The sequence below is a fragment of the Triturus cristatus genome, chromosome 2_1 (genome assembly GCF_964204655.1).
Source record: "Triturus cristatus chromosome 2_1, aTriCri1.1, whole genome shotgun sequence".
NCBI lineage: Eukaryota > Metazoa > Chordata > Amphibia > Caudata > Salamandridae > Triturus > Triturus cristatus.
The window spans coordinates 1,046,786,528-1,046,802,977 of record NC_140581.1 but is presented as its reverse complement, the minus strand read 5'-3'; the positions used below and the strand labels follow the sequence as shown (position 1 = coordinate 1,046,802,977).

The 16,450-nt window shown below is 42.8% G+C and overlaps 1 protein-coding gene across 2 annotated transcripts in view; it reads left to right on the top strand.

Annotated features, from left to right (window-relative positions):
• Nucleotides 1-16,450, top strand: part of HERC5 (HECT and RLD domain containing E3 ubiquitin protein ligase 5) — a 361,249-nt gene that overhangs the window by 95,620 nt on the left and 249,179 nt on the right. For both annotated transcript variants that reach the window (XM_085635568.1, XM_085635578.1), the window contains exon 7: nucleotides 9,023-9,147. In XM_085635568.1, the coding sequence (XP_085491694.1) occupies nucleotides 9,023-9,147 (125 nt within the window). The remainder of the gene's footprint in view (nucleotides 1-9,022; nucleotides 9,148-16,450) is intronic.

Below are 16,450 nucleotides of genomic sequence, written 5' to 3'. Positions count from 1 at the left end.
GTCCATAAAATGCGCCCTAGACGCAGCTTGACACAGCGGCCAGGGCAATAAACACTAGTGTCATGTTACGACGCCATGCCTGGTTACGCATCTCAGGCTTCAAACACGAGATCCAAAACAATATCCTCAACTTACCGGTTAACACGGAATTTTTATTTGGCCCAGACGTTGACACTACCCTAGAGAAAATAAAAAAAGACACAGATACTGCCAAATCTATGGGGGCGCTACAAACCCAACAATTTCGTAGTGGCTCCTTTCGTCGCACTGGAAATAGGGGAACGTCAAGGGACCAGGGGTCACAACAACAGTATGCCAAAGGTGGCACACAAACCACCTACGACAAAAACAACAGGGGTGGATATCGTGGATCCAGCGCCAAGGGCAGGGGACGTGGATATGGCAACACCAGGTCCTCCCCAAAAAACAAACAGTGACGCCCTCTCCCTACCCCCCGACCACTTAACACCTGTCGGGGGACGAGTCCAGCTGTTCCTGCCCGCATGGAAGAACATCACCACAGACAGGTGGGTCAGGGACATCATTCAACATGGGTACTGTCTGGAACTAACTTCCACTCCACCCAATATACCACCAAAGCACCGTCCTATGTCAGCCGAACACTTACATTTACTCCAGCAAGAAGTGCTTGCTATGCTCGCAAAAGGGGCCATAGAAGTAGTGCCCACCGCCCAGCAGGGCACAGGAGTGTACTCTCTGTACTTCTTGATCCCAAAAAAGGACGGCTCGCTCCGACCTATCCTAGACCTACGACCCCTAAACCTATATATACTGTCGGAGCATTTCCATATGCTCACCCTCCAACAGGTTCTCCCACTACTCACTCAGGGGGATTTCCTGGCTACACTAGACCTGAAGGATGCATACTTCCACATACCAATACACCCTTCACACAGGAAATACCTCAGATTCACCATTCAGGGGAATCACTATCAGTTCAAAGTTCTCCCCTTCGGAGTAACAACAGCGCCCAGGGTCTTTACCAAGTGCCTGGCGACAGTGGCCGCGCATCTGCGAAGACAAAATATTCACGTCTTCCCTTATTTGGACGACTGACTAGTTCAGGCCAAATCAGCACAACAATGTGCCACCCACATGTCCCACACCATTCACCTTCTTCACGATCTGGGATTCTCACTAAATTACCCAAAATCAAGTCTCCAACCTGCGCACGTACAACAGTACTTAGGCGCGACAATCAGCACTCTGGCTGCCACAGCTCAGCCAACTTTAGTGAGAATCAACAGCATGCAACTGCTGATCTCAAAATTCAAACCTCAACACTCCCTTCCGGCGCGAGTGTTCATGCAGTTGATAGGCATGATGGCCTCCTGCATCTTCATAGTCCCACACGCGAGACTACATATGCGCCCGCTTCAGGAGTGCTTAGCACGTCAGTGGAATCAGGCTCAAGGACAGTTGAAAGACCTAGTGTTGGTGAGCGGTCGGGCATACAACTCTCTGCATTGGTGGAATCCACAAAACCTTTGCAAGGGCCGACCGTTCCAAGAGTCTGTCCCACAAATAATACTGACAGTGGACGCGTCTCTCCAGGGATGGGGAGCTCATGTACTCAATTACACAGTGCAGGGACTATGGACTACACAACAAAAGAAGATGCACATCAACCTTCTGGAACTGATGGCAATCTTCCTGGCAATGAAAGCATTCAAAGTACACCTGTGCAACAAGGTCGTGTTGATCCGGACGGACAACATGACTGCCATGTACTACATACAGAAGCAGGGAGGAACACACTCTCCACAGTTGTCTCATCTGGCTCAGAGCATGTGGAAGTGGGCCATTCAGAGGAACATATTCCTCATGGCGGAACACCTCCCCGGCAAGGACAACCAGATGGCGGATCTGCTCAGCAGACACAGCCACCAGATGCACGAGTGGGAGTTACACCCATCAGTACTCCAACCGTACTTCCAGCAGTGGGGTCATCCAGAGATAGACCTATTCGCCACAAGGGAAAACGCAAAATGCCAAAGCTTTGCCGCCAGGTTCCCACATCCACAGTCGCAGGGCAATGCGATATGGATGAACTGGTCCGGCAGATTTGCGTACGCTTTTCCCCCAGCGCCGTTGATACCGCTGGTGGCACGCAAACTGCGACAGCACTCACTGACACTCATCCTGGTTGCTCCAACATGGGCACGCCAGCCATGGTACACCACCTTTCTGGAACTTTCCGTGGTGCCGCATCAAAGGCTGCGGATCAAACCCGCGCTTTTGACGCAGAACCATGGAGAAATTCAACACCCAGATCCGCAACAGCTGAACCTGGCAATCTGGCTCCTGAAGTCCTAGAGTTTGGCTACCTAAACCTGCCACCTGACTGTATGGAAATCATTAAGGAAGCTAGGAGACCCACTACCAGAGCTTGCTACGCAGCCAAATGGAAGAGGTTTGTCATTTATTGCAACAACAATGACATTAACCCGCTAGACGCATCTATTCAGAACATAATCTGCTATCTATTACACCTATACCGATGTAATCTGGCATACACCTCAATACGTGTCCATTTAACCGCAATAGCAGCCTATCTCCAAAACAGGCAGCACCTCTCTTTATTCAGAGTGCCTGCCATCAAAGCCTTCTTGGAAGGACTTAAACGGGTGATTCCCCCAAGGCACCCCCCCAGCACTGGTGTGGAACCTCAACTTGGTCCTCACCAGACTAATGGGTCCACCCTTTGAACCTCTCCATTCTTGTGAGATTCAATTCCTTAATTCCTTACCTGGAAAGTGGCTTTCCTGGTTGCCATCACTTCCTTAAGAAGAGTTAGTGAACTCCAGGCACTAACCATTCAAGAGCCATTTATACAAGTTCACGCAAACCGGGTCGTACTGCGTACCAACCCCAAATTCATGCCTAAAGTAATATCGCAGTTCCACATGAACCAAACCATCGATCTGCCTGTTTTCTTTCAAAACCCACAAAATGTCGCTGAGAGGATGCTCCACACACTAGATGTAAAGAGGGCCCTCATGTACTATATTGACAGAACTAAAAACTTTAGGAAGACTAAACAACTCTTTGTTGCCTTCTCTCCACAACACAAAGGCAACGCCATTTCGAAAGCAGGTATAGCCAGATGGATCGTTAAATGTATCCAAATTTGTTATCAAAAAGCTAAACGCACATTAACGATTCCACCACGAGCCCACTCAACACGGAAGTTAGGGGCCTCCATGGCTTTCCTGGGAAACATTCCTTTACAAGAAATATGTAGAGCAGCCACATGGTCCACTATACATACATTTACAAAACACTACTGTGTAGATGTACACTCAAAACAGCAGGCAGCTGTAGGACAGGCTGTTCTCAAAACTCTTTTTCAGACTGCTGCAGCTGGCACGGGTAGCCGCCGCTAATAGGAGGTACTGCTGTGTATTCTATGCACAGATATGAATTCAGCAGCCCACATGCCTCGAACTGAATATGCTACTTACCAGTATGCATCTGTTCTTGGCATGTAGGGCTGCTGACATTCATATCGCCCACCCTCCTCCCCGGCGCCTGTCGCAGCTGCAGCTCTCCGAATTACTGTATAGCATGGTCATCACTTCCTGTATCTACTCCATCACTGCCACAATGGCGAAAAACAATCTGGGGATGGAGAGGATGCCCATGCGCACTGTGGTCCAGGGGAGGAGTCACCCATCTCAGGATACTTCGAAGACTCTTCCAGGACAACAATGTGCAATCATCCGGACCCAACACTAGGCGGCGATCTATGCACAGATATGAATGTCAGCAGCCCTACATGCCAAGAACAGATGCATACTGGTAAGTAGCATATTCAATACACTGCATAACAAGCAAGACCAGGGATACTACATGCACACTAACCCTCTCCTGCATACCTTGCAGGACCAGGAACACTATCATAACATGCTACTCTTACAAAACAGATTTTCCTCAAGTGGAACAAATGCACAATACTCTCTGCCGCAATTTCAACATGGCATTCACAAAGCAACCTCTCTCCCAAACCTTAATCAACTATGCTCATAGGTCCAACTTACGCAGTTCAGATAGATTGAAACTAAGCTCAGTGAGGTGAGCAACTGTCACTGCCACTGTCAATTTCAATGCAAACTCCACTATTTTAGTTGAACTTTTACTCACTTCAGTTTGTACGCTACCATACGTGATAATTAGCTGAAGATAGCTGCAGTGGTATTTAAGTCTTTAGTTCTCCTCACGTTCACATGGGTTTCAACGCGCATCCTATTAAGCTTCCTGTTTTCCCTTAGTCACAGCAGTGCGCATTGCAGCTTTTGAGCTGTTGCATATGCGCCTGGAACGCTGAACAGCCTCCAGGGTCTTCGCTATTTCCACACTACCTCAAACAGTCCTTGCTCTCAGATTGTCAGAAGTAGTGCATGGCATCCTCACGACCAATTCAAACGCCGCCTTGGATGCTTGCAGTCAACAATAAGGGGGCACGCGCACAACAACAGTATAGGGACACACGCTCCTCCACACCTCCAAGGCAGGCTAATGCCTTATATGAGAGTGTGTCACGTGTGCCCCATTAAAACAAATAGTACTGCAGCTCACCAGTCGTGCTCACAACGTCTGCCCCATTGCTATTGCTTTACACCCTGCAGGATCACTCCCCACGACAAGTCTTGTTATGGCTCCCCTGGAGCTCGTGCAGTGACACGCGCACTGTCAAATCAACTCTCGTGCTCCAGGTAACGGTTTATCTTGAAACTCCCCACCGGTACAATCTTCAGTTGCTGCCACTGCTCTCCTAAAATACTGTATAAACAAACTCACACACTGTTGGCTCAGGTTACAGGTCAACATCAATCTGCATACATCAACAGGTCCAAATCTTTTACACTTCCGTTGGCCATAGGCTGACTGTTTAAAAAGGTGTAATTCTATAAACAACCCTCAAAGTCAGTAGGCTGTATGATAAATTAAGACATTGGTGGGGATCAGGGCATCTACTCTCCTCTTCATGTATCTCTTTTCTTCTCAATTCTTCATTCTCTTTTCTCTTAGTTTTTTCCAGTAGATTCACTTCCTCTTCAATCTCCTTTCACCCATAGGGGACGATTACGATGTCGGTCGGAAAGCAATCCTACCGACTCCTTGTCGGATACGTTTCCGACTGACTGGGTTTCGGGGAGTCCGATTGACCAATTACGATGTTTTCAAACACCAGTCGGTCGGACTCCCATTGACTTCATTGGGAGCCTGTGTTCCGACCGACAACACAGGCTCCCATTGACAAAGGGGTGTGGTTGCCGAAAACCTTGCACCCTGTGGTGGGCACCCTATGGTGCCTGCCACACTGTGCATGGTTGTAAGCAGGGGTCCCAGAGGTACCCCAACACCCCAACGAGGGCCATTCGTAGGCCTCCGGGTGAAGGGGGGCCTGCTAGGGGCCCCCAAAGTCAGTTTCCGACAGCCTTTTCATGTCAGACAGGCCGAATCGTAAAGGCTGTTGGAATCTGACATCGTAGTCAGTCGGAAACGCTGTCCGTAGAGCTGAGCAATTAAGCTCCGACCGACTCGGAGTCTCCGAATGCCAGTCGGAACCGAGTTGGACAGACTGAACAGTTACCTACCATCGTAATCGGCCGGTCGGAAGTGTTTCTGAATCGGTCGGAAACATGGGTTCCAAACCGGATTGGGAAAATCCGAATGCCGTTCGGAGCCTTTCCGGCTGACATCGTAATCGGGCCCATGGGTTAGTTTCCAACTCGTCGCCAGTGTTGCAAAAAGAGATAATTCCGTGGCAGGCAGGCCACGTAGGTTATATGATGTAGGTTTATTGAAGAAGATACATCTTATTTACAGGTTACGGGTTATAAGGTGAATGTATATGCCCCACTAGGAGCAGCATCCTACTGCACAGCTCACTCTCTCCATTTGACACTCTCCCAGGCTAGGCACTCACCAACTTTCCATGACATCACACACAGTGGCTGAGCAGCAGGTAACAGGAAAAGCAAAGAAAGAATGCATTACACCCAGTGCTTTAAATGGGCCAGTACTCACTGGTACTGAGTACCAGCACTTTTTTTTATGCTCCTGAGTACAGCACTTTTTCATTGCCAAGGAGCGTAGGCACAGTGGTACTTGTGCTGCTGAGAATGAGGCTGTCTGAACGCTACTCCCAGCCAAAGCACCACTGCAACCCTGTGCCGAGCCGCTGCTGAATTATTCAGCAGCAGCTCATTTACATTTTGTTAGTGTGGCAGGTGTAGCAAGCTCAGTATCCCGCTATGAGTGACGGGGTCCGATCAGACCCTGCACTGTAATTCACAGGTGTGAAATTGTGCAGGCACTGAAAGTCCAGACAACTGGCTGAGAGTCTGAAAAAAAGAAAGCCATGGAAGGTAAAAATTTAAAACAACGTTTATAATTCTGTTGTGAGCCTTATTTGCCAGTGAATGTCTGCTTTTGGGTGTGAGAGCGGAAGCGACAGAGAGAGCATAGGGACATTATCTGAAGGTATTTTAAAGAAAATGGGAGGAATGTTTTGTGTGTGCATGTCTACTTGGCCTTGTGCCTGTGTGGGAGCTCATGTTCATGGGCAAGAGGATGTATGAGTGTTGTACCTAATACAAACAAATAAGAACTGAAGCTGCAAATATAAAACAACCGCAGAAACTAAAGCATAACACATTATTTGGCCTTCATTTAATTTTTTGTAAGGTGTCAACCACTTTATGTTCATACATTTATCATGTGTTTTGGTGTGCGGAAACTGCTGTAACTCAATATTTTCGCTAATCCGAAGTCTCAGAGGTGGCTGACCATTACCTCAATTGTGCTAATAGTGATATTACTGGGAGAGAGTGGCTGCACTAATGGTTAAGAGGCTCCTTTTTTAATGGGGGGCTCTTCCCAGCAGGTATTCACACCCCCCTTTAGCATATCTAAAGTTAAACCATTCTCCATCTCACTGTGTAAAGAAGGATTGGGCCCTGAAAGGCATTCTTTCACACTTTATTCACAGTGTGTAGCTACATCCTCTGGGAACAGTTTGGTCCACCCCTGCAGGGTGCTTTCAGAGTCAACAACCAGAGAACCAGAGATGTATTTTTACTCAATTTTAATAAATTAACTCATTATAATGGAATTTAAGTTGTAAGTTCATAACAATCACTGATACAATCAGCGCATTTGGCTAACTGAAATACTTTTCTGTCATGCGTATACATATGCGTCTACATCTGGTGCAAAAATAGCTTATTTTATCACACTGTCTATGCTTGGTATACAATGATGGCCTGAAATAATCCACATTCATATATAATGTCTATAGAAAGTCACTTGATAGGAAATGTGTACAAACAGTAATTATAATAACTCTATTTAGAGCTAACCTTGAAAGAATAAAGGCTCTCTTCAAATACAGCAGAGTTGTGCTCATAATCAAAGTGGAGCTTTAATGTGATGTACGTACAATTCCTTGTACATCATGTTGGTGTATTAAAAAGCACCAATCTCAATACAGTGTGGACACACAGTCCATCTAAATACACAGAGTTAGGCCAATGTCACACAGCGTTCTTGCTGTATCACAAGGCGCAGACCTGGTATTATTACTAAATGAAAATTTACAATTTGGCAAAGCAGTGATGTCATTGTGTGTGTTGTAGCTGGTCTGTAGGAACTGCCCCTGCAATCCCCTTCCATGGTAGTAACGATAGGTAGAAGGACCATGACACTTCACAATACAGAGGTCATTGTTTGCATGGCAATATATTGGGAATACTTTGGAATAGTTTTAGAGAGGACCTACATTTCAATAAAAACATTTTTCCCAGTTAGATTTCATCAGAATGAAAGGAAAATTATGAGAACGTTAAAACATAATTTTAAGCTAAAAATCTCTCACCTGCATCATGAGTTTTGCCTTTTGGAACCGGGTACTGCTCTCCCTTGTCTTTTCATAGGCTGTGCCTCAATGGGTAACAAAGCCCTGGAAAGGATCTGAAATAACTGAGCCAAGATCAGACAGGACTGAGCCAACACCCCACAGGACTGGAACCAGATATCATCCAGTATAGGCTAATATCACACCAATGGCTCAGGCCTGGATGGCTTAAGATCATACACTGTCAAGGTCACACAGTACTGAACCAATAGCAGACACTGCTTGTCCAAAATCAACTACTTGATGGCCCAAGAACAGGCAATGTTGGATCAACGTCACACACAGCTTAGGCAAGATCACATACTGGTGATAAAAAGAACAATCAAAATCATGCATGAGTGAGTCAAGGTCTCAATGCAATGAGTCAATCCAACAGAGTGCTGGCTCAGTCTTACCTATTGCTGACCCAATCTTACTCAACACGAGCGCAAGAGCATACATCTCTGGCTTAACAACACACAATGTTGGCACTGAATCGAGCACTGCTGGTCCATTATCGAACAGCAAGGGCCCAAAATCAAACAGTATTTGGCCATGGTCACGGCACTACTAATATCACACTGAGCAGATCATTATGCGTATTTCTAAAGCTCGTAAATTTGTACTGGAAATCCTGTGGCATAGAAAGCTTAGTCCAAACATAACATGTCCATTTAAACGCAATGGGCGGCTTACACAGTTGAAAGGGGCATAGTAGGAGACAGGTTATTAATTGTCTACATATGTCATGCCCACATGTGCAGAGGGAATTTGCACATGCAGAACATTTGAGACTATTGATAAGTGGAATTCAAGGGTAAAATTATTACTTGACAGATGGCATTAGTGTCTTTATATAATCATGCCCCACCCTCAGCTACGCCCATTGCCTCGCCCCTAGCTTAATTTGATGAGTACCTGCACTTATTTTTTCCCATTTAAAGCACTGATTACACCTAAATCAGGGTTTAACACTTTCACCTTCAGGTTATGATGACTAATTGTCAGCTCTATAGTGAACAATAAAAAGAGTAAATCAGTTGGCTGCAGCCATACTTCTTTAGCATATTTTAATAATTCACTGTATTTATTCCCTAACAGACATCACACACTTGCTTATGTTACTTCTTCAAAGACAGTATACTTATTTGGGGGTGAAGAACAGCAACAAAGAAGAAATGGAGACATGCATGGCAGATTCGTGGCACTACCCATGCAGTTGCCAGGTAATATCTCGTCATGCTATATGATTGCACTCCCATTCATCTGTTATTTCAACAAAGATTGCATTTTTTTGTAAATAGCCATTTAACCTTAGGATTGCTTGTTATTGATTCAACCAGTTATTTTGGGAAATTTTTAGAGCCTACTTGGATAACCTGTGCCTTGTCCACTCTTTCACCTACACTGGCCCTTGTGGAAAGATCTACGAGTGTCAAGCAAAGTCCAGGTGAGCAGAGTAGTGCAACCTATAATCTATCTAAGATGAAGTGCCCAGTACCATGGGGGTGAAAACCGTAGGCATTGACTGGTTCCTTTAAAGGGCGCTGTTTGCCTGCTGAGTTGAAATTCATCATCAGAGCAGGCAGGTGTGTGTCTACACTGAAGGAGATACAGGATAGCAGCTACTGCCAAGGACTTGATGTGTTCACTGTACCAATTGAGCAACCTTCTGCAGAGCATGAAAGGACACAGATGATGTGTAATAGAGAACTAGGGGGCATATGTATCAAGCAAATTTTTAGTCGCAAACGCTGCGATTCGCAAAATACAGCGTTTGCGATTAAAAATTCGCAAAACGGGATGTATTAGGCAAATTCCCAACGCAAATTTAAGGAATCGCTAATTTAGCGATTTCTTAAGTTTGCGTAAGCATTTAAGAAATCGCAAATTGCGATTTCTTAAATGAAATGTAACACTCACCAAAGGATTGCGATTAATCCTTAAGAAATCGCAAATTACCACCAACTACTAGTTGGTGTTAATTTGCGATTTCTTTTAAAAATGCACGTTTTGTAATTTTACAAAGTGCCACGTGACGCACATACATGCCCTTAGGGCATGTATGTGCGCCATATGACCACACATGCTAATTTCAGGGGTGTATCAGGGTGTCATCTTGACACCCTTGCACCTTTGAAATTATTCTCAAATTGCAATTAGCAAATTGCGATTCGCAATTTGAGAATTACTTCCCATACATTCCTATGGGTCTCCTGGCCCATAGGAATGAATGGGCAGGTATTCCTTAATTGCGATTTCGCAGTTTGCTAATCGCAATTAAGGAATTTTAAGAATTCGCAAAAAGTTTGCAATTTTTTAAATACATCCCGTTTTGCAATTCTCAAATAGCGATTCCTTAAAAATCGCTATTTGAGAATCGCAAATGGTGATGTTGATACATATGCCCCCAGGTCACATAAAAGATATTGGTATGCATCTGTGAGGAGGGAAGAAATAGGCATAAAACAGCTGAAGGTAAATGGTGAGAGGGAACATAAAACAGTCACCTTCTGGTTTCAGAAGATTATTTTTGCTTTAGTGGTCAGTTCTTTGCAGCTGTTGGACAATTAGTGCTATTGCATGTGGAAGGATACAGCTACAGCTGTTTGAAAATGTGCGTCAGGGCTTAAATAATGGGAGAATAAGAGGAATTTGCAGAATTCATGAAGTAGATTACATAGATGTGGAAGAGTGATACAAATGAGTAGAGAAATTGACAATAGAACTATGATTTTAAAAATATCTGAATATTGCATCTAATGTGTCGGACAACATGGAGTTAGGTTGACATCCTCGTGAGTCATGTGGCCATGCCTAATGCCAAAACACACAATTTTCAACATTTTTCCAAGTAAACAAGATGCTGTTCCGAGTGGGACTATGCACAGCATGCATTATGTTGTAATGTATTTGCATTTATGTAGCGCCTACTACCCCTGCAAAGGCACTGAAGAGATTTACGACAGGCAGCAAGCTGCTCTGGGATCCTAAGGTTAGGAGTTAGTCTAGGGCTTTTTATTGCTTAATGTTGGTTATTAAAATGTATCTTTTGCAGTCATGGAAACCATTTACTCAAGTTTCTTTGTGGAAGAATAAATTAGTTGGGGTTAGGTTGATCATTGGTAGGGGATAAATGAGTTAATGCAGACAGTGCGATTAATAAATGAGTTAGATGGGATGCAGAGGTATTAATTAAAAAAGAGTTCATTGCGATCTTTGAAATGAAGTGTGAACAATTTGCAGAAATGCAATATTAGAGAGTAAGGCAACCATACATAAGACAGAGTAGGCTTATAGAGACAGAGGAGACTGTATGGATGAGAAGTACACTGGCCAGCTCAAACAACCAGTGACATTCAAGACGGGATGAAACCATAAAGGAAACAGGAAATAAGGTAAAGAATTCAATAATTACGGTAATTTCCTGGAATGTCACAGGTCTTGAAACTGTACTAACCGATAGTGAGGCCAGGACCTTTCTAATGGCGCATGATATTATATGCATTCATGGATCTTGGTGTGAGAAGGAGTCAATAATTGAAGAATACTGTGAGTTTCATTGCCCCGCAACTAGAACACACACAAAGGGCCATGCAACTGGGGGGGGGGGGGGCTGTCAATTGTTCTCTCCGCCCACTGGGATTTTAAAGTAAAAGAGTATGGGCCCAATTCACAGAACTAACTTAAGACAAAATCCTAAACTTACTACCATTTTCGTATTCACAGAATGCACTTAATCATTTTGGTATTCACAGAAGACACTTACTCACTTCGGTATTCACAGAAGTTAGGAGTCCTAACTTTAGGACTCCTAAATGCCTTCTGTGAATACCGAAAGTCTTAATATTAGGATTTTTCTCAGTTTAGGAGTCCTAAAGTTAGGACTCCTAACTTTACTACTACTAAACTGAGAAAAATCTCAATTTTAAGGCTTTCGGTATTCACAGAAGGCATTTAGGAGTCCTAAAGTTAGGAGTCCTAACTTTACTACTGCTAAATTGAGAAAAATCCTAATTTTAAGACTTTCGTTATTCACAGAAGGCATTTAGGAGTCCTAAAGTTAGGAGTCCTAACTATACTACTACTAAACTGAGAAAAATCCTAATTTTAAGGCTTTCGGTATTCACAGAAGGCATTTAGGAGTCCTAAAGTTAGGAGTCCTAACTTTACTACTACTAAATTGAGAAAAAACCCTAATTTTAAGACTTTCGGTATTCACAGAAGGCATTTAGGAGTCCTAAAGTTAGGAGTCCTAACTATACTACTGCTAAACTGAGAAAAATCCTAATTTTAAGACTTTCGGTATTCACAGAAGGCATTTAGGAGTCCTAAAGTTAGGACTCCTAACTTCTGTGAATACCGAAATGAGTAAGTGCCTTCTGTGAATACCAAAATGGTAGTAAGTTTAGGATTTTGTCTTAAGTTAGTTCTGTGAATCGGGCCCCATGACACTGGTAATAAATATTTACAATGTTTGGAAATCAAAAACTGGCAATTTGTCTGTTTAATCTGCAATTTATTTATTTTTAATAAATGTTTACATCCATCCCGCATCGGCAGCGAAACAACAGTGTGTGAAGAAATTAGAACATCTAGTTACTTCGATTAAACAAAGGTACATGGAATCTCATTTTTTATTAACTGGAGATTTTAACTTAAATATGTTGGAGAATCCCTACCGAAGCGTGTCAGAAAAATTGGAGGATATCCAGTGGCAAATTCCAATACAAGTTTGATGCCTGCAAAGAACTGATTCCTTGGGCTGCTCACTACTTGCAACACTAGAGGCATTGTCAATGCGTGCACTGAATGGCTGCATTTCAGGAGACCAACCAATACGTACCACGGATTATTGCCCAAAAAGGTCAGCAGTATTCGATTATACCGTCACGCTCTTTAATAGTATTCAATCATATTTGATCGAGCTACGTTGTGAAAGTGATCATATGCCCCAGGTTTGGGGTCTCTGCACTGCAACCAATAGGAACCCATCACTAACAGTGATAGGGACAACAGACCACCACACATGGAGTCGGATTAAATGGAGTGTGAAACCTTCAACAAAGTATGATGACTGGAAAACTGTTATAGCTGATAAGGAGACTCCATTAATGGAGGGTATTAGCCACTGGGAAGAGTTAGTACAATCATTAATTGCCTTCATTGTCAGCAACAAGTCAGACCCCGTCTGCTTAAAACTTGCGACCTCTCACGACCTCTAAACCTTGGTACACAAAGAAGTTAAGGATGTTAAACAGGTCACTTAACAAGAAGTGCCGTGCACTCAAAAGTCAAGCAAACCCAAAGCTAATTAGTGAGGTTAAAGCATTGTGTTTAGAGTACAAAAACAGATCTGGCAAGCCAAACGAGTTCATGAGGAACGAACTGTTCATGGCATGTAGGCATAGAAATGTAAGACGTTTTTGGATGATTGTAAATAGATTGAACAGGGAATCATCAATCAGTGCCACAAATGGGAATAATGTTATCGCTGAAAAATGGATAATGCATGTGACCTCGCTATATAAAGCTTCTCGCATAAACATCATTGAAGCATCAGGTTTAACCGAATATAATTTGATACAAACTACATCATTATCGACCGCATCCAAAAGTCTACAATACGCGACAACCATTGATGCGGGCAGAATTGCAATGTTAATCAGTAAAAGTAGAGGTGACGGAGAGCCAGGCCCGAATGGTATCCCGGCATCAATTTATAAACAGGGAATCGATTTCTGGTCTGGAACATTGCAACATTTATTTAAGAGATGTATACTACAGCATGCAGTGCCCTCATCCTGTCAAGGCTCGATTCTCCACCCCATATACAAAAAAGGCCCTATCTCTACTCCAGACAGTTACAGACATGTTGCATTAACGGACATTGAGGCAAAATATTTTGCCTCGCTATTACTTGAGGACTTACAAGACTGGACAATGTCAAAGCACTTGCTCTGCTTCCACCAAACTGGTTTTAGAACGCCAGTGGGCACCATAGAAAATCTGGTGGCCATAAGGATGCTTGCCAGCCAACAAATCCAGAAAAAGGAACAGCTGTTTTGTTGCTTTATTGATTACAGTAAAGCTTTTGACCACGTCAACCGTCACCTACTGTGGACCAAACTTACTGCTTGGAAAATTCCAGAACCTGTATTGCAATGCATCATACTGCTTTATACCAACACGTGGGCGGGAGTAAAACTAGGAGGTCATATGGCAGTCTCAGATAAAATTAACACGGAACAAGGTGTCAAACAGGGGTGCGTTTTAGCACCGACCCTTGTAATCTGTATATGTGCGATTTGGTTCCTGCATTAAATTTAATTAACAGTCATGCTCCCAAACTGGCGAATCAACATATCTCTTCTCTGCTGTATGCGGACGATGTTAATCTTGCTCAGCCAGACGCTAGTGGGGCTTCAAAGAGTGTTGGATTCCCTAGCCACACACTGTAAGGCAAATGTTATGCAGATTAACTATGAAAAAACAAACATAGTTATTTTTGGTCAGAAAAAGAATAAACTGCACCATTGGCACCTTGACAACAATCGCCTGACCATTGGGAATCAATATAAGTATCTGAGCTGCTGGCTGGATAACAAAGGAGGTCATTTACTACACTTTTTAAGTTCAAGAAAAGGTTTATTGGAAAGATTATTATGATCATAAAAACAATACTTCATATATGCAGTTATTTGTTAATACATAAATACATGAAGGTGTAATAAAGAATAACGATATATAATATCCATTAAAATAGTAAAAGAATAATATAGAAGATGATATGAATACAAGCAAAGGTTCACAGAAATCGTAAATAACAGTACATGTCAAAAATACACAATTAAAATTAAAAAAATATATATATAGGTATATATAATAGAAAATGATAAATTAAACATAATTATAAATAAACAATAGGAGGTCACGGAGGCTTGGTCACTTCTTGTTGTGAGGGAGTAGGTAAAGGAGTTTTCTTCACGATATCGTCTAGAAATTGTGTGAGTGGGCCCCAAAGGTGAGAACGTTTAGTAGCAAGAGAGATAGGATGAACGAGTGCTGTATCAAGGCGATGATTGTGACATACAGCATACCACCAAGCTAAATAGGACAATTTAGAGGAATCTTTCCAGTTTTTTGATATTTGCTGAAAAGCTACAGCTATTAACAAATCAATAAGTGGTAACTGAGATTGACTTGTTTTCCGGTCCGGTGTTAAACTACCTAGGAAAATGTTTGTAGGGGAGAGTGGAATTGTGGTGTGAAATATAGTGTTGATTTGGTGCCAGACCTCTTTCCAAAATATAAAAATATGTGGACATGTGAAAAGCATATGATGGAGATCAGCGTGAACCTGGGAGCATGTCCAGCAAGTGTTGAGATTTGTGTTGTGTATTTTATGTAGGTATGTGGGAGTAAGAAACAATCTGTTGTAAATAAAGAAGAGTGTTTGTGTTGTGCTGGCTGCTCTGGATGATTTCCTAAGTTTTGTCCAAATTCTGTTCCAAAAAGAGATAGGCCAATTTGTTCCCAGATCGGATTCCCACGAGAGTTCCACTTTGGTTTTGTCTCGGATCTCAGGAGGTACCATTAAACGGAAATAAATGGTGGACGCTTTGGGCTTTATGTGCAAAAGGTTATGCCATGGGAAAAGGGGGTGGGAGGGTGAGGAAGGTGAAGATTTGAGTTTAGCATAAGTATCAAGTATTGCTTTCTGCAAGGTCAAAAATTTAGGTTTAAAGGAAGAAGGCAAATGATAAAGAGTTTGTAATTGCGTAAATTGAATGGGTGTGCCCTGATCTAAAAATTGATGAACCCAGAGTAGACCTTTATTTCTCCAAGCCTTCCAAAATATAGGTTTCCTATTGAGAAGGATTTGTTTATTGTGCCAAATTATGGAATTGAGAAAAGTGTCTAAATTATGTACTACTAAGTGGGGTGCAGTGGATAGTAGTTTACAGGATTGCTTAATTATGGGAGTAGAGAGCTTTTGTGGTTTGCGAGTAAAGGAGAGATATTCCTGAAATGAAAAGGGAGCTAAAAACGAGGTCTCAAGATCCACCCAGAGAGGTTTATCTTCAGATTGATTAGTGATCCAATTTGATAGTTGTCGTAACTGAAAGGCTTTGTGATAATTGGAGAAATGGGGGAAATTGACACCGCCTTCAGATTTTGGTCTTGTTAATTTCTGTAACGCCATTCTTGGTTTTTTAGCATTCCATAAAAAAGAAGTCAAAATAGAATTAATCTTTTGAAAGAATTTAGATGGAATGGAAAGTGGAATGTTAGAAAGGATATACAAAACTATCGGAGTCAACATCATTTTGATTGTGTCCAGACGACCCCACCAAGAAAGATGAAGGGGATGCCATCTTGCGACCAAAGTTTTAAGTTTGGCAGAACATTTGTCTATGTTTAAAGAGATAGATGTCTTTATAGAGGGAGAGAACCAGATACCAAGATATTTTATATGTTTAGGGCTCCAGGTAAAATTGGAGATCTTAAAATCATCCTTAAAGGTGT